The 27,993-nt window shown below is 37.5% G+C and overlaps 1 protein-coding gene and 2 non-coding genes across 3 annotated transcripts in view; all 3 read right to left on the bottom strand.

Annotated features, from left to right (window-relative positions):
* Nucleotides 1–420: 420 nt before the first annotated feature.
* Nucleotides 421–27,993, bottom strand: part of WDR43 (WD repeat domain 43) — a 46,618-nt gene continuing 19,045 nt past the window's right edge. The window contains exons 6-18 of the mRNA XM_049651907.1: nucleotides 22,043–22,145; nucleotides 21,210–21,274; nucleotides 18,326–18,497; nucleotides 16,958–17,044; nucleotides 15,947–16,078; nucleotides 14,082–14,213; nucleotides 9,400–9,486; nucleotides 8,749–8,780; nucleotides 7,684–7,747; nucleotides 5,031–5,144; nucleotides 4,502–4,571; nucleotides 2,174–2,220; nucleotides 421–2,069 (exon numbers count right to left, since the gene is read on the bottom strand). Of these exons, the coding sequence (XP_049507864.1) occupies nucleotides 1,881–2,069; nucleotides 2,174–2,220; nucleotides 4,502–4,571; nucleotides 5,031–5,144; nucleotides 7,684–7,747; nucleotides 8,749–8,780; nucleotides 9,400–9,486; nucleotides 14,082–14,213; nucleotides 15,947–16,078; nucleotides 16,958–17,044; nucleotides 18,326–18,497; nucleotides 21,210–21,274; nucleotides 22,043–22,145 (1,294 nt within the window). The 3' untranslated portion in view covers nucleotides 421–1,880. The remainder of the gene's footprint in view (nucleotides 2,070–2,173; nucleotides 2,221–4,501; nucleotides 4,572–5,030; nucleotides 5,145–7,683; nucleotides 7,748–8,748; nucleotides 8,781–9,399; nucleotides 9,487–14,081; nucleotides 14,214–15,946; nucleotides 16,079–16,957; nucleotides 17,045–18,325; nucleotides 18,498–21,209; nucleotides 21,275–22,042; nucleotides 22,146–27,993) is intronic.
* Nucleotides 15,578–15,653, bottom strand: LOC125937835 (small nucleolar RNA SNORD53/SNORD92). Its single transcript, XR_007462522.1, has one exon. It is a non-coding gene; the product is annotated as a small nucleolar RNA SNORD53/SNORD92 (small nucleolar RNA).
* Nucleotides 16,421–16,500, bottom strand: LOC125937834 (small nucleolar RNA SNORD53/SNORD92). The gene has a single exon (XR_007462521.1). It is a non-coding gene; the product is annotated as a small nucleolar RNA SNORD53/SNORD92 (small nucleolar RNA).

A 27,993-nucleotide genomic window follows, 5' to 3' on the forward strand; every position in this document is an offset into this window, starting at 1 on the left:
CCACACACACAAAACGCGGTTGCCCTGGATTAGGAGTGGAACGACAATGGTGAAAAACACCATGAAACTAGAAACGTCTTTGAAACAAGCCTAATTAAGCCCCGGATTTGTCTAAGCCCAACAATAATTAGTAAGCAATCACTACACACGTGGTCCTTTACTTCTCCCGGGAGAGTCAGGTGCAGGGAAACCACGACCACCACTGTAGCCTCGGGCTGTGGGAGCACGACTCAGCCAGCGGGGCTGCATCCCAATTCAAAGTTCCTGGTTCTTTCACTTCGTTACAAATTCCAGGTTTTCCAACAAACCCTGAGAGTGTACCTATTAACGCTAGCGGAGTAGGATCACTTTCTTGAAACCTTCACACAAGCCCAAATAGGTGGCTGTGTTCCTCTACATACACCACAAGACAAGACTGGGTAAAGATGAATATTTATTCACTTTACAAAGAGAATGGTATTAAATTGCCATAAACAGTTCCATTTATAGACAAATATAACTGTACATTACACCAGTAGCTGGCTCAAACTTGTTTCCCAAGATGCCTATATGGCTCCGGCTCCATTAGTTGAGCACAGAAGTCTCTTGTCCTGCCACTGGTGTTAAAAAGTCCCTCAGAGATCATGGTTTTGTGTTTTACATATTCACAGGTGGTAAAAATAAACCCATCTCCCCAGCCCTCCCTTAGAGTTGAGCTCCCATCTGCATGTTCCCTAGAGAGCACTAAACAAATACTGGCTCATTCTTTAAAATTAAAAAAAAAAAAAAAAAAAAAAAAAAAAAAAGTACTGATAATTTGAAAAGGCTTTTGTTGCACACCAAAATACTTATTTATAGATACATAAAAAAATCTTGAGTCAGATTTATTATTTTAAAGGTAAACAGATACCCTAACACTGCCAAGAGTGGGTAATGAAAAGGAAGGAAAACATTAAATTACTGAATTATAAAAATATTTTCTTTGGAAAAAAATTCCAACAAGGTTATCATTAATATCTAAAACCAAAGAGAAAAAAATAAACAATTGTTCTTTGATCCATTAGTAATTTAAATAAAAGTGAAAACCTCTTCAAAAGCAGCTATAACTGAATTTTTTAAAAAGTTGCAAGTAATGGATACTTCTAAATCTATACACTGATGATTCTTTACAGGCAACTTGCAGTCAAGAAAAATCCTTAATATGGCTAATTCTTTAGTTTTTTTAATTACCATAATTTTTTGTGTGTTTTAAAAAAATATTCCACATGACAGATTAAAAAATAAATGGCTGTTTAGGGGAAGCACTCCAAATATTCAGCCTGACTCAAATCAGATCACCACCATTCACAGACAAGCTAGGGAAATTGATATTTAATTTTTAAAATCGCAACCGTTTTTACTATGAATCTTTAGTCATCCCTTCATATTTTATGAAAATGTACCAAATTAAAAATTGTTTTCACTAGTGCTGCTTCATATCTGGATTTGACGAGAGATACCGACCTGAGATAAGAGCTGACTCCTTCACAAAGTCCAGTTCTTGAAACCCTACAAGGGAAAGGTCTTCATCTTCACTCCTGTCAATTCTTGGTATAACCAACCATACTAGGATATTATATTATAAAAATATACCATATATTGGACACTCATGTCAGTACATTGCAGAAAATGTGTCTATTTACTGTGTAAAGTTTATTAACATTTGAATGAAACACTCTTATTTACACAGCTAAGTCTGGGGTGCTCAGGACAGCAAGATGGCATGGGAACCACCATGAGGAACTTGGAAATGTGCAACGGTCCTTGGCATCCGTCCCAGAGACAACCCTCCCAGGAGAACTCGGCAGCACTGGGCAAGGTGAGCCAGAGATTACATAGTTCCATTGGCTTCTTTTCCATCTTCATTCTTCTTCACTTTCATTTTCAGGATCTAAATCAGAGTCTCCATTTAATTCCTTCTCACTTGCCACATCTCTGTCCTCACCATTTTCGTCCTTTTCTTCAGCATCTTCCTCTTCCTCTTCCTCCTCTTCATCAACATCCTCATCTTTTTCACTTTCTTTATCTTCCTCATCTTCATCCCAATTATCCTGGTAGAAATATATTAAAAAAGGAAAGCATTCATTAAGCCCTCGTTCTTACAGAACACAAGGATATAAAAGCAGATTTATGTAACAGGAAACAAATCACTCACATCAGAATCCTTCTCTATTTCATCATCTGACTCCTCTTCAGAAGACTCTACAAGGAGAAAACCCAACCTTAAGTTTGTAATCAACAAGCAGAGGGCAGAGCCCTAAAAACTAAATAGAATCAGATTCCTGAATGTACTTTTAGAAATATATTCAGCTATCATCCACCTAAGAAGTAACATTAAGTTAATACTCTTATTTGCATAAAAGTACATTTATTGTTTTATTCCACCAAGATCTCACTGAGTAGGACAAAGTACCAAAACCTTAACAAAATCCATCCTTAAAAACTTAAGCCAAGGATGTGGAGAAACGGAAACCCTCATGCACTATTGGTAGAAATGCAAATTGGTACGGTACTGGCATTACTGAAAACAGTATGGAGGCTCTCCAAGAAATTAACAATAAAACTACCAGATGACCCATCAATTATGCTGCTGGGTAGATGTCGAAGGAAACACAGTCAGGATCTTAAAGAGATACCTGCACCCCCATGTTCACTGCAGCATTATTTACAACAGCCAAGACACAGAAACAACCTAAGAGTCCACTGATGGAATGGATGGATGTTTAAAAAAAATGTGGTACACATTCAGCCACTGAACTCAGCTATTAAATATCATTCAGCTTTTTAAAAAAGGAAATCATCCCATTTATGACAACATGGATAGACCTTGAGGGTACTGGGCTAAGTTCAGTAAGTCTGACAGAGAAAAATAAATACTGTATGATCTCACTTATGTGTGCAATCTAAACAACACAAAACTTACAGAGAAGAGACTGGTGGTTGCCAGACATGGGGAATGGAGGGTAGGGAGAAATGAGTGAAAATTAAAAGATACAAGCTTCCAGTTAGAAAATAAAGAAGTCCTGCGGATATAATGTACAGCATGGTGACCACAGTTAACAATACTGTACGGTTTATTTGAAAGCTGCTAAGAGAATAAAAAAAGTTCTCATTGTTGGGGGGGAAAATGCAACTATCTATGGTGATGGATGTTAATTAAATATATTATGGTGGCCATTTCGTAATACATACATATATCAAATCATTATGTTGCACACCTAAAAAAAAATATAATGTCATGGGTAAATTGTATCTCAATAAAATTTGGAAAAATGCACATGAAGTCTAATTAATTCAGGTATGCTTTTATGTCCTTCAGTTATGTTCTGTAATTTTCTCTATATAAAGGTTTGTTTCATTTTTTAGATATATTTCTAGGGACTTCATAGTTTTGATTGCTGCTATGAATGAGATCTTTTTCCTAATAGATTTCCTGACTGGGACACATGTTAGTAGACACACAATATGTTACTGGAACATAATAATGCTACTGATTCCGATTCCTTTTTGCTGATCTTGATATCCAGTAAACTTACTTCCTTATCTCATTCATGATGGTATAACTGTAGATTCTGCTGCATTTTCTAAGTTGTGATGGTTAACAACTGCCAAGTCCAATGTTCTAGAATTCACTTCTTTCATACAGTACTAGGCAGGATATCCAGAAGCAATAAAAAGTACATTATTGTCTAGTTCCTGACTTTATGGGAATGCTTCCAAACTCTGCCTTGATACAGATTAAGAGAATTCCTTTAAATTTGGAGGTTGCTTAGATTATCAATAATGACATAAAGACTGAATTTTATGGAATTCTTTTTCTAGATCTATTCGTATATAGTGTTCTATTAATCAGTTAATGTAGTAACTACATTAATAAATCCTTGATGCTAAATTGTCTTACAATCTTTAAATAAATTCTACTTGGTATTTTAGTTAAGCACTTCTATAATCTGCTACTCAGGATATTTGAAGATGGTCTAAAATGTTGTTTTCTTAATATCCTTATCTGGTTTTGACTCATAAAATGCCAAAATTGTTTGTAACAAAAATGACTTATTCCTTGAAAGACTATCAAAATTCACCTATAAAAACTCTATGCCTGGCATCTTTGAGCAAATGTTTTGATTAAACCAATTTTAGGGCCATCAGCTTATTCAAGGTTTCTAGTTCTTTTTATTTAGTCAACTTTGGTCATTAATGTTTCCTAAGAAATTACCTATTGTCATCTAGGGTCATAATGTGCTGGCCTAAAGTTTGTTCACAGTGTTCTCCTACTTCTGTTCATCTCTTCCATACCTAATGCCCTTTTTTGTTACTCTACTGTATTTGTGCCTTCTCTTTTCTTATTTGATCGTATTTTGCCACAGAAGGTGTGCCAAGCATGATCTTATTCACATTCATGTTCTTTAAAATAAGATAACAGAATTCAAAGTTAAAAGATGAATGTTCCAGTTCTAAATTCTACACTGCCCCCAAACCTTACCTTCCTCATATACCAATTTTGCCTTTTGCTCAGGACAAGTCATTCCCTTTGATTTCTCTGAAGCTGTGACCTGAAAGACAATACGGTTTTATCATGAAACAGAGTACACAGATATTTCAAGTATCGCAACCCCCACCACACTCCACCTTCCTCACAGTAAACTTGCCCTCAACCACTACGGTGGATGGCCTTAATACGATAGTCAAATACAGAGCAAAGAGCAAATTTGCCAAATACGATAAAGAATTACTCTGTAAAAGTTGAAAAACCCTGTAAGGTGATCAGAATTTCTTTCTGTGCCTGGAACTTGTTGTTCATAGCACAACTGTCCTAAGCATATTAACAACTGAAATAGGTTAGTGAGAACCCCTCCGGAAAACAGGCATAATTAGGTTTACTTACGATCGAATACATAACATCTCCGAGTTATTAACATTTATCAATTTCTTGCTGAAACACACGGCTTTCAATTCCTCCCTGTATTCCTATCACATCCAAAGTTTAGCACAAAACAATTTGATTTACTCACTTGAGTAATCAGAAGAATAAGCTTTCCATGAAGGTGGGAGAGTTTCTGAAAAGTTTTTACTCTGCTTTCCATTAACTGGTATAGTGTCCCCAGCTGGGGTACCAGATCAGGCAACTAGGGAGGGAAAAAAGATGATGTCATACCATCATGACAAAGTATAAATAACAAACATACAAATCATGCTCAGACACACCCAAGTATTCAGCCACTGCCCCCCAAGTATCTGCTTGCACATCCAGTGGCAGTGTCTGCTTGGGACACAGCCTAACAACATCTCAGATTTTTGTAGGCCTTCAATGTCCTAATGGCAAAAAAAACCAATGGATTTTGTTAAGTAATGATATAGGGTCAGAAGAAACTGCAAGGTAGTTCAAGAAAAAGCAGGGGAGGGTGCTGTTCTTTGTGCTGATCATGAGGTTTTAGAGAAGGTCAATACAAATGAGACACTGAATAAAAAATAGATATATCCCCGGGGTGCCTGGGTGGCTCAGTAGATTGGGCATCAGACTTCAGCTAAGGTCATGATCTCATGGTTCAGGAGTTCGAGCCTCGCATCGGGCTCTGTGCTGATAGCTCAGAGCCTAGACGCCGCTTCAGATTCTGTGTCTCCCTCTCTCTCTGCCCCTCCCCTGCTTGCACTGTCTCTCTCAAAAATAAACAAACATTAAAAAATATATGCATCCCCACCATATATCTCCGAGATAAAGAGGACTTTCCTCTGAAACTTACTCTGACAGTATCGTATTATCTACTTCTACCATAAGTCCTCAGAGCAAGTTGAAGGAAGCTCTTCCCAGTTTCCAGAGACCAGAGACCAGCACAACAGAGCAACACAGTACGAAGCTGACCTTATCGTATTTCAAACATACTCCCTATTAATGAATCCTATGAACCATGCTTAAGGAATTAAAGCACGGATTAAATTGTCCCTCCATAGGAACAAAAAATGGACCCTACTCTGCCCTTTAATTAGCCTTTACTTGTCCTCCTATCACTGACAATTTAGCATAAATAAGAGTATTTCATTTACATGTTAAATAGCAAACAGACACAAAAAGAATAAAACAAAGTTTAACATGATCACATTCCAATTACCATCATCTCTTATTTGTCCCTATTCAGAAGGTAAGTTCCAGGAATATGGGTATCTGAGTGTCTTGTCCATTACTTAAGCCCCATGCCTAGCACAGCCCCTCGGCTTAAAGAAGGTAAAGATACCTGATAAGGAAGGAGGAAAGGAAGGAAATGTAGAAGGAAAACCACTGTTTTCTGAGGTGAGAGAACTCTCGGCAGTCGAGTCCTCTCTATACCACGCTTCTTTGGTCTGTTTTGCCATGACTGTGAACATTACACAACTACTACTCCAGCAGTTCAACCTTAGGAGTTGATTCGGGAATGAATTTCACTACAAGGCCTCCTAGGGCTCTTTTCACTTCTACACAAGTAAATGAGGTCACAAAATAAGTGCTGCCCGGTTTACCAGCCACAGTCCCAAGTCTTGAAGCTTGTGGGACTCTGTGCCTGCCCATCAGATGCCAATCAGCCACTCCACTCACCACTGCCCTCAACTGCCCTCCCAAGATTCTGCAACCTGGGAAACCCAACAGCGTACCTCCCCACATTCTAACATCCTGGCGAATTCTCCCCAGACACAAAGAACACACTGCTGGTTATCCAACTGTTTCTCCCGATTTCAAACTAATAAAGGGGGAAAGGAGCCTGAGACAGAACAAGGGACAAGGGACCAGGCGAAGTTGGATGACACTGTGTTAAGAAAGTAAGAATAGGGGTGCCTGGGTGGCTCAGTTAAGTGTCCAACTTTGGCTCAGGTCATGATGTCACAGTTCATGAGGTCGAGCCTTGCGCTGGGCTCTGCACTGACAGCTAGGAGCCTGGAGACTGCTTCAGATTCTCTCTCACTCTCTCTGCCCCTCCCCTACTCATTCGTGCTCTCTGACACACAAAAATAAACAAACATTGAAAAAAATTGTTTAAAGGAAGAGTAACATTAAGAATTTTCTTAAGAAAACCTATTACATGGCACTAAATAATAAAATTAAAGAAAAAAGTAAATTGAATAATTTTATTTCTAGCTTAAAATATAACTGATTTGATGATGTGGCAAAGAACACAATTCATATTATGACATAAAATTGTTTTTTTCTGGTGTTGCTTTAAGATTTTATGTTCCATGCTTCCCATTTGCATAGATAATCAAGAGCTTACAGAAGTCCTACAAAATGACATGTATTAAATATTTAATTTCATTTTTACCACAAGCTATTTGTTATTGTCCTGGGACAAGATAGGACAGGGGAGAGATACATACAATGTAAAAAATAATTTTGTGAAACAGGTTACATACATAGAAAACTACATCTAAAGGCTAATATAATAAGTCAGCATGCTACTTTTCTCCTTTCTGTATTTTTTCAAAGTTCTCTACAGAATATATATTACTTTTAAAACCCAGGGGAAAAAAAGAGGCCAATTTACAAAAGGCAACAATGGACATTACTACACCACACACCTGGGGAAAAATAAAATCTTTAAAAGCAGCAGCTGATGGCTGAAGAGCAGTTGGAGAGAGGATGGTTCTATTAACCCCTCAGTTTATAATCTTTATCAAAGCAAACTACAGCTGACGACTTACTGTGGATAGGTAGGATGCATGGACCGTTAACACACATTTTAGCCACTGAACCATTAAAACAGCACTGAAAAAAAGAAAAAAAAAAACCCAAGTAAACAAATATTCACAAATTCAAAATTAAATACAACTGAGTTGTAATATTAGAAGAATTTAGGCCAAGTGAAGATCCATAAATTGTGTCCTGTGAAAACAACACTACGAAATAAACCACTGACTTCTCATCCCTTCAGACTCTAACAGAGATCTGAAATATACCCATCTCTGGAGGGATTGTGAGGGGGGAGTTACATGGACCGGAAGAGGACAAAACTCCCTTCCCTCTAAAACAATTCAAGAATAAATCCCATACTTTACTTCATAATTAACAGACAGTAATTATGGGCTCAGTAAACTGGGCTTAACGGACTTTGCATTTTACCCCGAACATCTACTCACTATCAGGTACAAATAGCAAAAGATTTCCATGCCACATTAACAGACAAATACAGACCAAAAAAAATGTATAAGCTCGGCCTAATCGATGAATTATTTGGCTTTTCTTTGTGAGCTCCAAACACTACGGGAGTCTATGAGGGGGAAGAAAACTAAAAGAAAAACTTTATTATATACTGTAGCACCGAAAATACTACACTTAAAGCTTAGGATCTTTGACATACCAACTTCCTATTTATATACTTAATCATCAGATTATTAACAAGAAAGACCCACAAAATTCAGTCATATAAAATACTTCCTTATAATATCTTAGGTTGGGAGAATTCTACAAATGGCAATTTTATATATGATTAGGATGACATCTTAAGACTAATTCATTAAATGACCTAATAATAAAACAAAACACCAAACACGAGTTTCCTAAAAGAAAGGAGAAAACTATACTAAAATCTTAGGAATAAGAATCCTTCAAGTCAGTAGGAAGAGCAATGTCTGACCCTTAGAGTCTTCCTACTTAGAATTTGGGGCTACCCACTATGTAATTTCATGCTGTCAGAAATTGCTGTTTTTAACAGTCACCTTTAAAATGTTTATAAAATCAAAGCAATTTAAGTCACCTAAGTATCTTACCTATTAGGATGTCCCTGCAATCTTTTTGTAAGCTGAGGGGGAGAAAAACAGTATTAGCAACAGTACGTCAGAGGCAGCAAATCTGCACCAATTCCCACAATACATAACATCCAGAAGAACAAAGAAAATATAGAAAAGACTATTAGGAAATCACTATTCCTAAACAATTCCTAAATTTCCTAATTCTTCAATGTTCAACAAACATAATCTAGGAATACTTCCCACAGTAAGAGTAATTACCTGATAAAAAATCTGGCTAGGATTTATATGAATGAATGTTCAGAAGTGGCAAATCCAGGGCGAGAAAATAATTTGTGGTTGCCAGAAACTGAGCGTAAGGGAGAATGAGGAGTGGCTAACTGGTACAGGATTTTTTTTTTTTTTTTTTTTTTGGTAAGAACTACACAATCTGTGAATATGTTAAAAAAACACTGAATTGTACACGTCAAAGGGGTGAATTTTATAATATGTGAATTATATCTCAATAAAAAAATACACAGAAAAACTATGGATTACGTCCATCTTATTTAAGTAGATCTATCATCTACTCTAAACACTCTGCTTGCTTATATACTGCAAATCCATTTCTCTATACAGATTCTCTTTAATTCACAGTGTAAGGACCTTAAAATGAAAAGAATATTCAGTTACCTCTTGCAACAATGGAATAACAGCATGCAGGGGCATCCTTAATACAGTCCTCTTAATTAGGTTTAAATTCCTAGTCTGAAGTACTTTCTGTGAGAAAATAAAAGAAATATAAAGATAAGCATATTCAGAAGCTAAGGACACTACAGGAGAAACTATCAGTAAAAATGATTTTAAAAACCAAACAAACTACAAACTGAACTTTAGTGAATGACGGCTGCTGGAGGGACTGACTGAAAAATGTTATGTTAATGTCCATGGCTATCAGGCAAGTATAATCTTCAGGAATCAGGGCATTTGATAAACAGATTTCTTCTCTACAAATTTTAAACTTTATGAACAAATTTTTATATAATACAGAACACCTCTATACGTTTAAATGCAAATATATGCCACTTTAGAGAAGCTGCCAAACCATCATTACATAAAATTAGAGTTATAACCACATAAGAGTGAGCAAAACACACTAAAATCACACTTAGCAACAAAACTTTTACAATTGTCAACTTTTTGATAAGATTTTAAGCCAATCAAAAGATAGGTTCTTTCTAGTTTCTGGCTATTAAAATATAAAGTTGCTATGACCATTCGTGTACAAGTCTTTATATGAACGTATTTTTGATTCTCCAGGTAAATACCTAGCAGTAGAATGACTGGGTCTTAAGGTAAATAAATCCTTAACTTTTAAGAAGTCGCCAAATTGTTTTCCAAAGTAGCTGTACCATTTTATATCCCCACCACCATGACAGGACATTCCAGCTGCACCACATCCTCCCCAACAGAGGAACTGTCTTTTATGGGTCCATAATGGGTGTGCAGCATCACGTCACTGTCACTTCAGTTTGCTCATCTGTGATGACTAATGACACAGAACACGTTTACATGCACTGATTGGCCATTTGAATTCTTTTGTGAAGGATCTGTTCACACCTTTACCAATGGTTTTTTGACCTGAGTCTCATTATCCAGATGTTTGTGTATTCTGGATATGAATCCTTTGTCTGATGAAGGAGTTGCAAACATTTTTTCCCAGCCTGCAGCTTGCCTTCCCACACTCTCTTAACAGTGTCATTTCAAGAGCAAAAGATTTCAACTTTCATGAAGTCCAAATGACCATTTTTTCCTGTAGATGGCTTGCTGGGAAGCCATCTAAGACTTCATCCACAAACGTTTGTGTAGATTTTATCCTGTTTTTTTCTAGAAGTTTTGCAGGTTTTGGTTTTACATTTATGTATTTTGTGTTGACTTTCATGAAGTAAGAGTTGAGATGCGTTTTTTCCCATATGGATATTTGGTTGATTCAGGACCAGTTTTTTCCCATATGGGTATCTGGTTGATTCAGGACCAATTGTTGGGAAGAGTTTACTTTCTCAATTAACTCAAGTTAGTACGTTTATTGAAAATCAATTGTGTGTAGTCTTTTTCTGGACTATTGTGGTTTCTTAATTTATACTTATTTTTCACCAATACCAAACTATCTTGATTACTGTAACTTTATCTTGAAATCAAGTAGGGTAAGTCCTCCAATTTTACTTGGAGATGTTGAAATTTAATTGGGAATGCACTAAAAACACAAATGTGGGGGAAATTCCTCATTTTTAACAGTATTAAATCTTTCAACCTACAAACATGGTTTAGATATCTATATATTTTTATCTTTGTTAATTTCTCTCAATTTTTGTAATTTTCAATATAGAGGGAAAGTCATCTTTTATACATTTATCTTAACTTCTTGGTACTACTATAAATGGCACTTTCAAAAATTAAGTAAATTTTTAAAAATCTTAAAATCTCTGTCTTTTCTGGGTGCCAATAACTTGGCTTCTCTTCTCTTTTCATAAGCTATAGCCTTTTCTTTTGAGTCAAATTTCCACCTTCCTAAAGCCACAAGTTTAACGTCAAGTTTTCTATGGCATGGAGACACAGGATTCAAAGCAGGCTCCAGGCTCTGAGCTGTCAGCACAGAGCCCTGACACAGGGCTTGCACTCACGAACTGTGAGATCATGACCTGAGCCGAAGCTGGTGTTTAACCGACTGAGCTACTCAGATACCCCTCTAAGGTGGGGATTCTTAACCTCAGTTTTAGTCACATGATGTATCCCTGCCATTGCTACCTCCCTTCTTTCATTCTTTAAGTCCTCCTACTATATTTCATGTGTCCTCATAAGGTCACTTTGGGGAATGGGGAAGACTATTTTTAGGAGAAAAGAGTTTTGTTTTTTTTAACTTGTCTCGCTTTTTATTTTAGAGTGAAGTACAGAATATGTGAATGCATCTCCCAGGCAATACAGTATGGGAAAATCTCTATACTTTTTTTTTAAGGGTTATTTTAAGCCCTCACTATAACATTTACAGGTCTTTTCCAGCACCCAATTTTTCAGGATTCTAGTTTCCAATTACTTCTACTTAAGTAATACAATAATGAGAAAGTCTTATGTGTACAATACTTTATAATTTAAGAAGTGCTTCCATAAACATCATTTCATTTGTCCCAAAAACTGTGACACCTAATAAAAGGACACACTGTCAACTTTGAAGTACCAAAAGATTCTAACCTGAATCTCTACAAGCTTTGAGATACAACTACCAGTGTATAGAAAATATGACAGAGGAACATGTTAAATGATACCATTTATTGGGGCGCCTGGGTGGCTCAGTCGGTTAAGCATCTGACTTCAGCTCAGGTCATGATCTCGGGGTCCATGAGTTCGAGCCCCGGGTCAGGCTCTATGCCGACATCTCAGAGCCTGGAGCCTGCTTTAGATTCTGTGTGCACCCACCCCGACCCCCCTCCCCCACTCGTGCTCTGTCCCATTCTCTCAAAAATCAACGTTAAAAACAAATTTTTTTAATGACAACATTTATTGGATTAAATGACCCAATAAAATGGAGTTTTGCAGGAGACAAAATACAGACTATGAGGTCTCTATGCAGCTAATAACTCAGCTCCTCTAAAAAAAAAAAATTAACTGCAAGAGACAGAAGAGGCATATATCTACCCAATACTGTGTGGACTTCACAGGGATCCTGTTTTAAAGGAAGCAAAAATAAAAACTAAAGAAGTTTATGAGACAATCAGGGATATTTGATGGTCTCTGATGGATATTTGATGGTTTTAAGTAATTACTGTTTATTAGGTGTGATAATAGATCGTGTTTGTTTTTTTTTTTAGCGTTTATTTTTGAGAGAGACAGAGACAGTATGAGCAGAGGAGGGGCAGAGAGAAAGGGAGACAGAATCCAGAGCAGGCTCCAGGCTCTGAGAAAGCTGCCAGCACAGAGCCCGACACGGGACTTGAACTCACAAACCGCGAGATCATGACCTGAGCCGAAGTCAGACGCTTAACCAACTGAGCCACCTAGGCACACTGGATTGTGCTTGTTTTTAAAAGGACTTGCTATTGTCAGTGGAACAGGGATTTATTTATGGATAAAATGATGTCTCTAAAAGATATCTTCACTATAATGTGTGGAGACATGTGGGCAGATAAATGAAACCATCACAGACAGACTGGCTAGATTTGATCATTTCTGAAACTGAGTGATGAGTCCATGGTGGTCCACTGTAATAATTTTTTAAATGTTTTGAAATGTTTCTTTAAAAAAAAAAATTGGGAACTGATTTAGTTATACTACTGAGGAAGGTTTCAAAGCACAATTAAGGAGGCAATAACAACAGGTAAGTTAACAGTGTATTTTAAAAACGGTCAGCTGTTTTCTACAGCTTATTTTTCACCTAGATTTCTATGCCATATTAAACTAAAATCCACCTTCCAAATTACATACACTTACAAACTATTTTACAAGCAACCTTAAGTTTTAGGATGTAGTTTCCCCTTTATGCCAAAGTCACCTTAAACACAAATATAAGATATTCCCATTTAGATCAAAATATAAATCAGAAAGATGCTATTCACAGGTTACATATTAAAAGGCATATCAATACTAAGTGGCACCATAATATTGCTGAGTCACTAAGAATAAATGCACTTAAGAAAATGTAAACTGCTTTAATCTAATTAGGCAGTGCTTAAATCCAATTTTTACACTTCAATTTTCTGTACAGATCACTGTTACATTCTGGAATTTAAGGGGACCTAATTAAGTCACTTCATACAAGCAGTCACCAACTTACAAACACACAAATAATAAATGCTTCCCTTATATAAATTTCCAGTATTTTACCTCTAAATACTTCACAAGATAACCCCCAACCCTCTTCAATTTTTCCCCCAAACCTCCTACCCATTGCCAAGGTTCCACCTCACCGCCCCCTCTCACGGCCAGGGGGAAATAAGTTTCTGGAATCCAGAGTAAAAACTCAGGAACGCATTTTCCTACAGAAAAAAATATAAATTGTGATCTAGAATGCTGAGTATTATAATTCAGCTACACTATGTTTATAAAGGCTTTTGTGAACTAAAGCCTAAGACCTAATAACAATTCAGAACAATATTTCTATGAGAAAATGCATTCCAGGTTCAAAATAATTTAATACAATGCCTTTGTAGGTTGGTGACTGTCTGTATAGTGCCACCAAGTGATATGTATTTGACTAAACTCACAAAATATTAAATTCAAAACAGCTTTATCACATGACTCTTCAGTCTGAGTGTGCTATGTCAATCACTTTCTAAGAAAAATTAACTGTCCTAATTCATTTTAAAAACTGCTATAATACTTACATTTAACATTTCGAAATCATTACTTTCTAATCCTTGTGTGAGAAGAACTGGAAAGCTATTTGTCTGTGGAAGGTCATCCTTCTCTTTCTTTGTATCTATATCCAGTGCTCCCAGGCGCTCTTCAATGCTAACCTGCAGAACAGAAATGATCTATTAATGTTAATCTAGACAAGGCCTAAAGCAGTTTGGTCGAATTACTTTGTTCCTATGTCTCAAAAAACAAAAGCACTGACTGGTTCACAATGAAAAACACAAACAAGCTCTTTCTCATTCCAACAAGATCTTACTACCATAAAGCCAATGATGGAGACCAATGTATTATCTGCAATCCAAGGTTCCAGATCCTAGTGATCTGGAAGTGCATGAGAAGTCATGATTTGAAAATGTAATTCATGGGGCGCCTGGGTGGCGCAGTCGGTTAAGCGTCCGACTTCAGCCAGGTCACGATCTCACGGTCCGTGAGTTCGAGCCCCGCGTCAGGCTCTGGGCTGATGGCTCGGAGCCTGGAGCCTGTTTCCGATTCTGTGTCTCCCTCTCTCTCTGCCCCTCCCCCGTTCATGCTCTGTCTCTCTCTGTCCCAAAAATAAATAAAAAACGTTGAAAAAAAATTAAAAAAAAAAAAAAAAAAGAAAATGTAATTCATAAAAACATCTCTCTATAGAAGATTCAAAAAATACACAGATCTGGTATCTTATTACTAAAGCACAAGAAAAGACCTATTATCAAAAGAACTTTCCCTTCTAGAGCTACCCCTGGTTATCAGCCTCAGATCTGTAAAAAAGGAAAATTATCAAAAGAAAATGAAAAATAAAGACAACTATGTTCCCAAAACAATTTTTAAAATGTCTTTTCCTATTTTTCATTTTATTAGTTCCAAATGATGATTTTGTAGAAGATGCTCTACTAAATCAAGTTCCCTTGATAAAAGAATCTAAAATTTAAGTGTAAATAAACAGGATGCAATTTGCTACACAAAAACTCAATTGTAGAGAACTTATCTCTTATTAAAACAAGTCTAACAACCATGTTCTGCCCGCCTCTTAGTAACTAAATCAAAATACAAATACTCTGTGACTACTATGGCAAATAGGCTCTGGCAAAGCCTCCTATTTAGGTTAGCATAAAAATCAAAAAAGGCAGGAGGAAATTAAATAATTGGATCTAGGCCAGGTTAAGGAAAGTTGGCACGTTATTTTTAAATACATATACCATGTTACTAAGGAATAATTTTAATGAACAACTACTCAGCCCCATCCCCCCCCACACCCTACAAAGGAAGACATTTAAAATCAGGTAAAGAAACAATCTTTCTCTAATGATAAAACAATTAAAATTTCACATCATTTCGGGTGACACATAAGAAAAAGGTCTACAGAGACAAGTACAGTAACCACAGGAAGGTCTAGGGAGCTGAGAAAAAATGAAGTTTGTAAGCACTTGAAGAGGTTATAGTGATGACCACTTTTAAAGGCCAACACTCAGTAAACTAGCCAGAACTGCTCAGACAGCCAAGAGAAAAGGCATCACTGGAACTCAGCAACATGCGAAACCCAATGGAAATCATCACAGCAAGTCCTGGCTTAAGGTACCGTATTCAATTATGTGACCCAGCTGACTGCTAACAATGGTCAAAACAGCACCCTCTTTAGTTAGTAAGAGTCTGTCTTCTCCATTAACAGAGGCCAAGTAGAAGCCTCGGGTTACAATTTGGAATTTCTGAACCTCTGCTGCTCGGGATGAGAGAGGGAACCAGCAGCAATCTTAGTTAAGTTCCTAAAGTTTCAAGTTTGGCTCTACCCAATAATTTGTTAGTCTCATGAGTAATCTTACATTTCAAACTCAAAAATGGTCAGTGATTCTATTACCTCATTTTCCCCTAATTTCCTCTTGCTCTCTACTTCCTCAGTTTGTGAAGGAGGAGGTTTGATAGCTGCATGATGACCAGGTACCCCAGGAACCAAAACTTTTGCTTCAGAATTCATCACTGGTGTCCTCACCTGTTAAAAAGGAATAGCCGGCAAGTGACAAAGGGAATTATGCCTCAGTCCTTGTAAGATTTAGCCCCAAAGAAAACTAACAGCTTTTAATTGGTTTTTCTACTGGAAAATCTTAACATAATCTTAACATAATTAATTTAATATGATAAGAACTACAGACAAATTTTAATTGAATGTTAGTAAATAAGTCTCCAAATTATAATTTGAAAGTTTATAGTTTTAAGGTTTTCAATAGCACATGAGTAAAAACCAGGAAAAACAACATTTAAAGATTACTTAAAAACATTAGAGAGTGAAGTTGTACATTTTACTACCACCTCCAGTAATCCAGCTTTGCCAGAAATGCTCAGACAGCCAAGAGAAAGGTGTCATCTCTGAAACTCAGCCAGAAGCGAAACCATATATGGATGTCATCATAGCAGGTCTTGGCTTTTTTTTTTTCCTCATTAAACTGCCAAACATGTATCTACATGTAGATGCCATGTTATATTCAAAATAGGAAATCATGATGATAAGCTTAAATATGGTATTTAATTCCAAACCCATCATATAGGGCTTTATATCCTTAAATATAGGATTCTTCCTTTAAATGCTGAAATCAGCAAAATAAGTTATTGACAAATATTGTATTTATTTAATGATCACACATGGGTAAAGGACTAACTCCCAAGTCTTTAACTTTTAGTTGTCTATTCACTCATTCATTCAACAAATCAAAAGCACAGGAAAGAAGTTGTATAATCTTGTTACCTAAAACTTAATCTCACCAATTTGTTAAGATCATAAGGAGGGTATTAAAGAGTCTAAACATAATATTATATAACAATTCAATTCACCCAAATCTCTTTTTTCTCAACTTCTAATACGAAATGCACTCACCTTTGTTATAGCCGTCTCTACTTTGGGGGCCCAGCAGTTTGAAATGTCTCTTACTAAACACATGTGAGGTTCTTTGGAACTTAAAGCCTGGGAATATAATTTTAAGGAGGGGGGAAGAAAGGGGGCGGAAATGTCAAACAAAGCAATTGGAAATAAGAATAACATGAAAAGCCAATGCGTACTTGTGCATTTTCATAAAAATACAAAAAAGTATAGAAAGCTTCCCCACAAAACTCAGCCACCCAGACTGCCCACTACTCGGACTGATGGCAGCAGAGAAAAGTGGGTCAACTCTGAAGATATTAAGCATAATGTGTACTTTTTTCGGTTATGAACTGCTCAAATTTTTCACATGTATAGTTTTAAAAGATGAAGAGGTTTTTAAACTATAACAGATTTTTAATGATTCCTATTTGTCACCCTTGTAAAAAAATAATCCGGGCTATTTAGGGTCCCCCCACTATACTTTCCACAAGCAAGTCAAAGACAGCACTGCTGATGAACAAATTGCTCTAAGGTGGATCTCTAAACCCTGATGTGCCATTACAAGGGGGACAATCAGATGCAGCAAAGTACATGTTACCCATAAGCCTGTATGGTTTTATGTAATTCTCTGTTCTGTGCCCATATAATTAATTAGCATCTGGTAGGACACAAAACAAGCAGGAAACAATGGCTGCATCTTTAGAGGACGGTTAGGGGGTCCAGGTACAGCACAGAGAGTTACGTTTATAGCTTAATACCTTTCTCCCTTTTTTATTAAACCATATCCATGTGTTAAATTCTTAAAAAGTAAAATAAACTCCACAAGAGTTTGCTTGGGCACATAATATTTCAGTCATCATCTCCCAGAAGGCCTTACTGAATAAAAGCAGTATAAATGCAAGCTAAAGAAATCACCTATTGGACACGCCCATAACTCACCAAAAGTCTCCAAAAAAACTTTCAAAAAAGTTAAGTAATTGCACCACCCATTACATTTCCACTTAGGAAACTCAATGAGTACTGTTACTAAAGGCTCTTTTATTAAGATGTATCTTTTGGGTAATTGGGTATGTGCATAAGTGAAAATATATACCGATTTCAAAGACAGAATACCAAAAAAAAAGGCGAATAAAATATCAGAAATAATTTTTCATATTGACTAAGGATTAAAATATTTGATATGCTAGGTGAAGTAAAATTACATACATAGCTCTCACAAACTAAAATAAACTACCCAGTGAAAGATCCTTCAGTTACAGGAAAATACACGACTTCTTTTTAAGTATTCAAATAAGCAGACCAATGAATCACTCCACAGTCATCTTTTTTTTTCATGTCCACGTTGATGCTATTTTGCTTTACTCCAGAGTAGTATCTACGTACCACTCGCTCAATGGTGGGCTGAAACCAATTGCCGTATACAAGCAACAATGACATTTTGTCTGAGCAAAACCCAGCTGCTAGAATAGGAATGGGTTTTGGTGTTGATTTCTTGCCTTTCCCAGGTGTCACTATCTGAATTGTGCAATTTGAAGTCAAAGGCTTTTTGCAGTATCTAGAAATGAAAAAAAAAAAAAATAGATTAGAAAATTTGAAACGTCTCCTATTAATGCTTTGAAGCTGGCATCAAGTCAAGAAATGTAACCTCCTGTGGGCTCCACACTATCACCAGAGTGACCAGGATCCCCACACCACTAGTGTTGCTGTCAAGACCTCATCTAGCAAGACCTCACCACCAAATCTGCCTGGACACCATGTGCCCTTCCATCCCATTGCCAAGCCCCATAAAGGGCGCCAAGATCCCAGGTACTCTCTCGCTGCCTTGTGCTTCAGTCCCAGGGGACTCTCTGTACATGCCCTGTTCCAATCAGTCCCATTTCCAATTGTTTCCAACCCACAAAAGCCTCACCATGACCTCCGCAATGCAGTTCCAAGAGCACAATTATCAGCAAAATATAAACAACAAAATTCCATCGTCTAATATAAAAAATTCCATTATCTACTGCTTATCCAAGGGCTTTCATCAGCTTCTTGCTCTACGCTGGCACATCAGGGCAGATCTCCCAAGCTGTAGCTGTTTTCTCTCCATAGCCTTTATGTCAGAAGCCTAGGCATGAGATGATTTTAAGAGTGTTCCGTGTTCTTCACAAACATTTCAAGATGAATAGTCTGTCTCTCTTTCCCTTCTAAAACCTGGGAAAGTGTTACCAGATACCAGCTACCTCCCTCTCCTGCTGTCATCCAATGATTTCTGGGCCACTCCCCCAGATTTCTTGAAGATTCTAGTGGCTGTCATTCTAACACTACTCCTGAGGAATTCCTTTCTTAGCAGTCTGGTCTCTGCATCCACCGTGCAGGCTGATGATGCTTCTGATACACTGTCCTCCTGCCTCCAACAGCCCCGCCCTTCACTGTGTCTCAGCCTCTCACTCCTCACACCGGGAGGAGACATCTTACTCCCAACAGGTGCACCACACCATCCTTCTAGCTCATGCCTCCTAGTTATCCTGACTCCACAACCATCTCCATCCAGGATTTCTGGTCTTCTACCCCTCTGTAGTCTATTCTCAACACATCCGACAGAATGACTCAAAAGCTTAATAATGTTTTAACACTTAATACCTGATGAGGTCAAACCTTATCAGCCTTCTGCATAAAAGCAACAGCTTACTATTGCCCATGGAGAGGTGCCCAATTCCTCACAGCAGCCCACCATCTCTGGGCCCTTAGTTATATGTTCCACATACGTGTATGACTGTATCAATAAAGGCCTCAAGTGTTATACACCAAAAATGTTAAAGAGTTACTCTAGGGAGTAGAACTCAATGCAGGGAGAATTAGGCTTTATAACCTATTGTCTACACATCCTAAATGTTTTTAAATGTTTTATGCCTTCATAACAATTTTATACTTAAATAAATTCCTACATGAGGATTGTAAAAGGAAGAATACCAACTGACAAAAAGTTGAAACCATCTTAAAGTTCACATGATTGATTCTCAGACCACGTTTACAGAGAATGGCAAAGGTTGCCAAGCTTTCTATAAAGAGCAGATAGTAAATATTTTAGTTTTGGGGGGCCACGTATGGTCATACTGGATTTGACCCACAGGTCATAATTTACTGATCCTAGATCTATGACTACTACACATGCTAACAGCAACACCCCCCTCTGTCCACCAAAACAATAGCACTGCCATGTTTCATTGATCCACATATATATGGCAAGGGAAACTATTACCAAAGTTAGAAATCAAGGTTTTACCAAGTTCACAAGCAAACTTTTCCAACTGAACCACTTTCAGTTAAAATGTTTCACTAGAGGGATGCCTGTGTGGTTCAGTCTGTTAAGCGTCCAACTTCAGCTCAGGTCATGATCTCATCGTTTGTGGGTTCAAGCCCCGCATCGGGCTCTGTGCTGACAGCTCAGAGCCTGGAGTCTGACCCAGATTCTGTGTCTCCCTCTCTCTCTGCCCCTCTCCTGCTCATTCTGTCTCTGTCTCTCAAAAATAAATAAACGGTAAAAAAAAATTTTTAATGTATCACTAGAGGGGCACCTAGGTGGCTAAGTTGGCTAAGCATCCAACTCTTTTAAATTTTTTTAAACATTTTTTTATTATTGGGAGACAGAGAGACACAGAGCATGAGCAGGGAAGGGGCAGAGAGAGGGGGAGACACAGATTCCAAAGCAGGCTCCAGGCTCTGAGCTGTCAGCACAGAGCCCGACATGGGGCTTGAACTCACAAACCGGGAGATCATGACCTGAGCTGAAGTCGGATGCTTAACCGACTAAGCCACCCAGGCACCCTAAGCATCCAGCTCTTGATTTTGGCTCAGGTCATGATCTCACGGTTCATGAAATCAAGCCCCATGTCAGGCTCTAAGCTGACCAGAGCCTGCTTGGGATTCTCTCTCTCCCTCTCTCTCTGCCCCACTACCTCTCATGCATGCATGCATACTCTCTCTCTCTCTCTCAAAATAAATATAAACTTTAAGGTAAACCAACAAAATGCATCATTAGAACTGCCAACATTTACTAAGCATATATCATAAAACTACTTTACTACCACAAATATGAAGAAATGGTCCACAATCCGAAAACTTGAATCCTCACTGGAAATGTATATACTCATATGGATAATTAATAATTCTTTCAAAACAACCTAACTGAAAAGTAATATAAGGCAAAGAATACTGAGGTAGGAACAAAAAAGAATAACAAGTCAGGGAAAGAAAACAAATTTGACTTGAGAAATTTCGTACTTACCCATTTAATATGTGTTCAAAAAGATGAACTTGACCATCTCTGCAAACAACAGCTAACTTGACAGGCTAAAAGAAAAATTAAACTGATTACTCTAATGAAGAATGGCTTTCATAATATACTTATAAAACTTCAACTGTCCTCCTCACCCCTTTAAATAACCAGAGAAAAAGTCAGAACACCAAGGTGGCACAACTCTTGCATTTAAAATTCATTACTGTCATCTAAACAACTGGAGTTGTTGTCAAGCATAGAAATAAAAGTTTAAGCCAAGAAGATAACAAGGAGAATGCAGCCTGGAAGTTATAGGAGCAAAGTCACTACCAAGTGCAAAGTCACTGACAAAAGAAACTGGCAGGCCCCGCATGTCAGAGCAGTCAGATCCCTGAACACGGGGGGTGGCTGGGTGGCTCAGGTGGTTAAGCATCCAACTTCAGCTCAGGTCATGATCTCGCAGTCTGTGGGTTCAAGCCCCGCATTGGGCTCTGTGCTGACAGCTCAGAGCCTGGAGCCTGCTTCAGATTCTGTGTCTCCCTCTCTCTCTGCCCCTCCCCCACTCATGCTCTGTCTCTCAAAAATAAATAAACGTTAAAACAATTTGGAAAAAAAAAAAAAGATCCCTGAAAACACCATGGACACGGTCCCCCTGCTCGGAAGTGCACACCAGTGATTTATTTAATGGTTACTCCGGACAGTCCAAGAAGATTTTTGTTACATTTTGTTCTTTCTTCCCTCATGTCCCCTACTTTCCCAAATCATTAAATCATCAAAACACTAACTTTAAAAATATAATTTGTGAAATCCAAAAACAAATTCTCAAAAATTGAGCCATTTACCTCTTCTTTATTTTCTGACAACGTCAAGTCAATATAGACAGGTTCATCTGTAACTGTAAAAGACATCACTGCATTCTTTTCTTTGTTTTCTGACCGGACCTGCCTAGATAACAAAACCCATGATTAGGTAGTAAGAAATTTAACAACAAAAAAAGATGAGCACTTAACGGGAGTAACAGCATTAGATTCTCAATAGTTTTTGCATCTTTTGAAAGCTAAATAAAGAGACTACAGATCAAACTTAGACCCATTTGTGTCACTGCCACTTAACACGGTTGCAGAGAAAAGAGAAAGCACTAATGCCCTTATGCAGATTTAAACAATTAGTAACATTCTCTATTCTTTTCCACTAATCTGTTTATCTTGATGCCAATACCACACTGTTTTGATTATTGTAGCTTGACAAGTCCAGAAATCAGGCAATGTGAGTCCTCCAACTTTTTTCTGCTTTTTCAACATTGTTTTGGCTATTCTACATCCTTTGCATTTCTCTTTGAATTTTAAAATCAGATGGTCAATTTCTACAAGAGAGTTTGCTGAGATTTTGACTGGGTTTACACTGAATCTATAGATTAATCTGAGAATTCACACGATAACAATGCAAAGAAAATAGAGTCCAGAAATAGACCCATGCGTATATTTAACCCAAATGATCCTCATTATTTGTGGATTCCTTCTTTGAGAATTTGCTTACTTGCTAAAATTTGTTAGCCTCTGAATCAGAATTTGTGGAACTTCCATAGTCTTGAACAGAGCAGTAAAAATGCTCAAAGCAGTGAAAAATAATAAGAGTTGCTCACAATATTCAACAAGGCTATGCTCTGACTTCTTCCTTCAGCTCTCACACTACAGAAGTGTTATCAGTATTATTTAGTATCATTAGTATTATTTAGAATGCTAAAAAGTATTTTCATTTTGTTTTCATGTTTTTGTTGGTGATTTCACTTTTAAAATGTCCCTTAAGGAGGCACCTGGATGGCTCAGTAAGTTAAGCATCAGACTTTGGCTCAGGTCATGATCTCACAGTTTGTAAGTTCAAGCCCTCCATCAGGTTAACACGAGCCCCACACCACACTTCAGGTGAGCTCAAGCCCCAATTTGGGTGAGCCCCACTTCTCTCTCCCTCCCTCTCTCTGCCCCTCGCTCACTTGTGCCCTCTCTCTCAAAAAAAATAAAAAAATAAACAGTGCCCTAAGTATAGTGTTCAAGTGCTGTCTCATGTATCTAAGAGCAAAAGAAGCTGTAATATGCCTTAAGGGAAAAAATATTTGTTAGGTAAACTCTGTTCTGACAGGAGTTAATTAACTATATACATGATGTATTTTCAAACAGAAACACACATAAAACGAGGCTATATATTGATTAGATGACAAAAATGTAACCAACAAAACTTGCAGAAACCTAACCTTATATTTCCCGGAGGACTCACAGTTCAGTATCACTAACTGTGCGCTCATGAGGACTTTATACAACATAACAACTGCAAATAAGAACCAACTGTATGTGTATTTCCATGTATATATGCAAAAACAGTTCACTGGAAATAGTCTTTTCAACCAATGGTACTGAGACCAATGGATATTCCTAACATAAGAACATAAATTTCCATCCATTCAGGAATGCAAACTGGTGCAGCCACTCTGCAAAAGTTATGAAGTTTCCTCAAAAAGTTAAAAATAAGGGGGTGCCTGGATGGTTCAGTCAGTTGAGCTTGGGCTCAGGTCACGATCTCCCAGTTCGTTGAGTGCAAACCCCAAATCGGGCTCACTGCTGTTAGTGCAGAGCCTGCTTCAGATCCCCCCACTTTCCCCTAAATAGACATTTGCAAAAAAAAAAAAAAAGTTAAAAATAGGGGTGCCTGAGTGGCTCAGTCACTGGGCATCTGACTCTTGATTTTGGCTCGGGTATGATCTTGCAGTCCGTGGCATCAAGCCCCCACACATCAAGCTCTTCACTGGCAGCACAGAGCATGCTGGGAATTCTCTCTCTGCCTCTCGTTCACTCTAAATAAATAAATAAATGTAAAAAACACAACTGTCCTATAATCCAGCAAGAGCAGCACTACTAGGTATTTATTCAAAAAAAAAAAAAAAATGCTAACTCAAAGGGATACGTGCACCTGATATTTCTACAATACCAAATATCTACAATAGCCAAATTATGGAAACAGCCCATTGATGAATGGATAAAGATGTGATATACATATCTCTCTCTCTCTCTCTCTCTCTCTCTCTCTCACACACACACACACACACACACACACACACACACACTGGCATAAAAAATGAAATCTTGCCATTTGCAGTGACATGGGTGAAACTAGAAAGTATTATGCTTAGTGAAGTAAGTCAGCGAAAGACAAATGCTATATGATTTGTGGAATTTAAGAAACCAAACAAAGAGGAGAAAAAGACAGGCAAACCAAGAAACAGACCCTTAACTATACACAACTAGTGGTTGGGGGTGTGGGGGATGGGCTAAATAGGTGATGGAGATTAAGGTGTACACTTGTGATGAGCACTGGGTATTTATGGTAGTGCTAAATCACTATACTGTACACCTGAAATTAATATCACACTGTATGTCGGGGCGCCTGGGTGGCTCAGTCGGTTAAACGGCCGACTTCAGCTCAGGTCACGATCTTGCAGTTTGTGAGTTGAGCCCCGCGTCATGCTCTGTGCTGACAGCTTGGAGCCTGGAGCCTGCTTCAGGTTCTGTGTCTCCCTCTTTTCTCTGTCCCTCCCTGACTCTAACTCTGTTTCTCAAAAATGAATAAACATTAAAAAAATTTTTTTTAACATTACACTGTATGTTAACTGGAATTTAAATAAAAATTTTTAAAAAACTGTCATTCATTCCTTGTACCATATACACATATTAGCTCAAAATGCAAGCCTTAAAACTAAATCTTTCAGAAGAAAACCTTTGTGACCTTGGATTAATTAAGCAAAGATCTCGAAACATGATCTGAACTACATCAAAATTAAAAACTTCTCTTCAAAAAGACAATGCACATACTAGGAGAAAATATCTGCAAAGCATATACTTGATAATGGGTTTATATTGAGAATATATATAGAATTCTCAAAACTCAGTAAGAAAACAAACCCAATAAAAAATAGGCCAAACATATGAACAGATACTTCATCAAGAAACATATCCAGATAGCAAACAGGACTAAGATTCTCAACATGAGTGGCCATTAGGGAAATGCAAACTAAAACCACAGGGAGGTACCATTACATACCTATTAAAATGGCTAAGGTTAAATGATTATATCAAGCATCGGTGAGGATATGAAAGAATTTGCACTCTTATACATAGCTGGTCAGAATGTAAAATGTAAAAATGGTACTATCACTTTGAAAAAACTTGACAATTTTTTTCAGTAGCCCCAACATGGGGCCTGAACTCATGACCCTGACATCAAGAGTCACATGCTCTACTGACTAAGCCAGCCAGGGGCCCAAACTTGGCAATTTCTTAAAAAGTTAAATATACATCTATCATATGATCTACCCATGCACTCAAGGTATTTACACAAAAGAAATGAATCATATGTCCATACAAAGATTTATACACAAATGTCTGTAATAACTTTGTTTTAATGTTTTACACAACAGGTTTTATTTATTTATTTATTTATTTACTTATTTTTAACGTTTGTTTTTTTCTTAATTTTATTTTTTATTTTTTAAAATTTACATCCTGGGGCGCCTGGGTGGCTCAGTCGGTTAAGCATCCGACTTCAGCTCAGGTCATGATCTCGTGGTCCATGATTTTGAGCCCCGCGTCGGGCCCTGTGCTGACAGCTCAGAGCCTGGAGCCTGTTTCAGATTCTGTGTCTCCCTCTCCCTTTGCCCCTCCCCCACTCACATTCTGTCTCTCTCTCTCCTTCAAAAATAAATAAACATTAAAATAAAAGGAAGAACATGTGCAGTTTATTATACATCAATTATACCCCAATAAAGGTATTTTAAAAATTTAAGGCACAAATTAAAAAAAGAAAAAGACTGACAGTAAAAAAACATGATTTGCAAACACGATTCACAATCAGTTTGTTTTTGTCAACTAGTGAGACTTTATACATTCACCAGTAAACAAGGGCACCTAGGTGGCTCAGTTGGTTAAGCGTCCAACTGACTTTGGCTCAGGTCATAATCTCACGGCTTGTGAGCTCTTTTGAGTTCGAGCCCCATGTCGGGCTCTATGCTGCTTCAGATTCTGGGTCTCCCTCTCTCTCTCTGCCCCTCCCCCACTCACTCACGCACATGCTCTCTCCTTCAAAAATAAACATTAAAAAATATATATATATTCACCAGTAAGCATCTTTCAATATTTTTGTGTATAGAAGAAAACTAAGAATTTTACTGGATCACTTCTAAGTATTCCCACTTATGAATTCTTCATAAAACAATACTAATTCTAACTTGAAGCCATTTATACTATACATTGTTCAAAATCACTGCCATAAGACTACTTTATACAAAAGAAACTGGTATCTTAGCTCAACACCAGGATAGTACTGTCCTTACAGTAATATGAAAGTGTTTTTTTGCTTCATTTTCATTCAGCAGCAAGAAGCCTTCAAATGTTATTTCCTAACAGAAATGTGTCTTTCAAAGGTAATCATCAGGGAACCTTAGGCTTCCTCTACCTACAAAACACAAAGTTTTCCATAAGTGGTCTTTGGAGGCAGCCTTTTAATATGGGTTTTTAATTTTTCAAGTTTATTCCTCTGTTAGTAGGAAGCCCACAGGCATACACATACTATTTGGGGGATGTTAAGACAACAGAAATCAATTTCTCTTTTACAGAAGAAATTTTGTAGGGGCATCTGGGTGGCTCAGTCAATTGAGCATCCAACTTCGGCTCAGGTCATGATCTCACGTCTTGTGGGTTCAAGCCCTGCACTGGGCTCTGTGCTGAGAGCTCGGAGCCTGGAGCCTACTTCAGATTCTGTGTCTCCCTCTCTCTCTCTCTGCCCCTCCCCCATGTACACTCTGTCTCTCTCAAAAATAAACATTAAAAAAATTTTTTTTTTTTTTAAAAGGAGGCATTTTGTAGCTGGAGACCACTAGGTCTAGGGAGCCAAACAGGTGAAGCATTTTTAAGACTGGAACATCCAAGTAGTGTCAGGAGGATTTGGTGGCAGATTTTAACTTTCTGGCATTACTAATTTCTTATGTAAGTGTTAAACGTTATAAAACTAAATTATCCCAGAAGGCATGCCTCAAAAAACAGACACAGGACAGAAAACCAACACAATGTGGTTATGAAAGGATAATTAGGACTATGGCTCACTTGATGGTTTGAAGGTGAACAGAAGTCCACATTAGATCTTATGAACCTTTCGCCACCCAACCACAAGGTTTATGTATTTGATGATTCCCACTTCTGAGTTATTTGGTATAAATTCATAGTAACTTTGTATGATCAAGAACATGCTCAACTAACTGATTACTAGGATGAGAAACTACTTGTTTAAATCTCCACTTATTTTAGCTGAACAGCAGGTGTTTAAAAAAAGTTAGCTTCACCATCGGTTCTCATAAAATCCAAGAAAACCCTTATTTTCTTAAATTTAAAAACTTTCTGATGGCCGTTTAATACCAAATTAATTTTTACTTTTAAAAGTAGTTCCAGGGGTGCTTGGCTGGCTCAGTCGGTAGAGCATGAAACTCTTGGTCTTAGGGTTAAGTTCAAGCCCCACATTGGTTGTAGAGACTACTTAAAAATAAAACTTTAAAGGGGCGCCTGGGTGGCTCAGTCAATTAAGCATCCGACTCTTCATTTCAGCTCAGGTCATGATCCCAGGGTTATGAAATCAAACCCCAAGTCAGACTCTGCATTGAGCATGGAGCCTGCTTAAGATTCTCTTTCCCTCACTTGTGCTCTCTCTAAAATAAAAATAAAATAAAATCTCAAAAAAATAGTAGTTCCAAGGAAAA

The sequence above is a fragment of the Panthera uncia genome (assembly GCF_023721935.1).
Source record: "Panthera uncia isolate 11264 chromosome A3 unlocalized genomic scaffold, Puncia_PCG_1.0 HiC_scaffold_12, whole genome shotgun sequence".
NCBI lineage: Eukaryota > Metazoa > Chordata > Mammalia > Carnivora > Felidae > Panthera > Panthera uncia.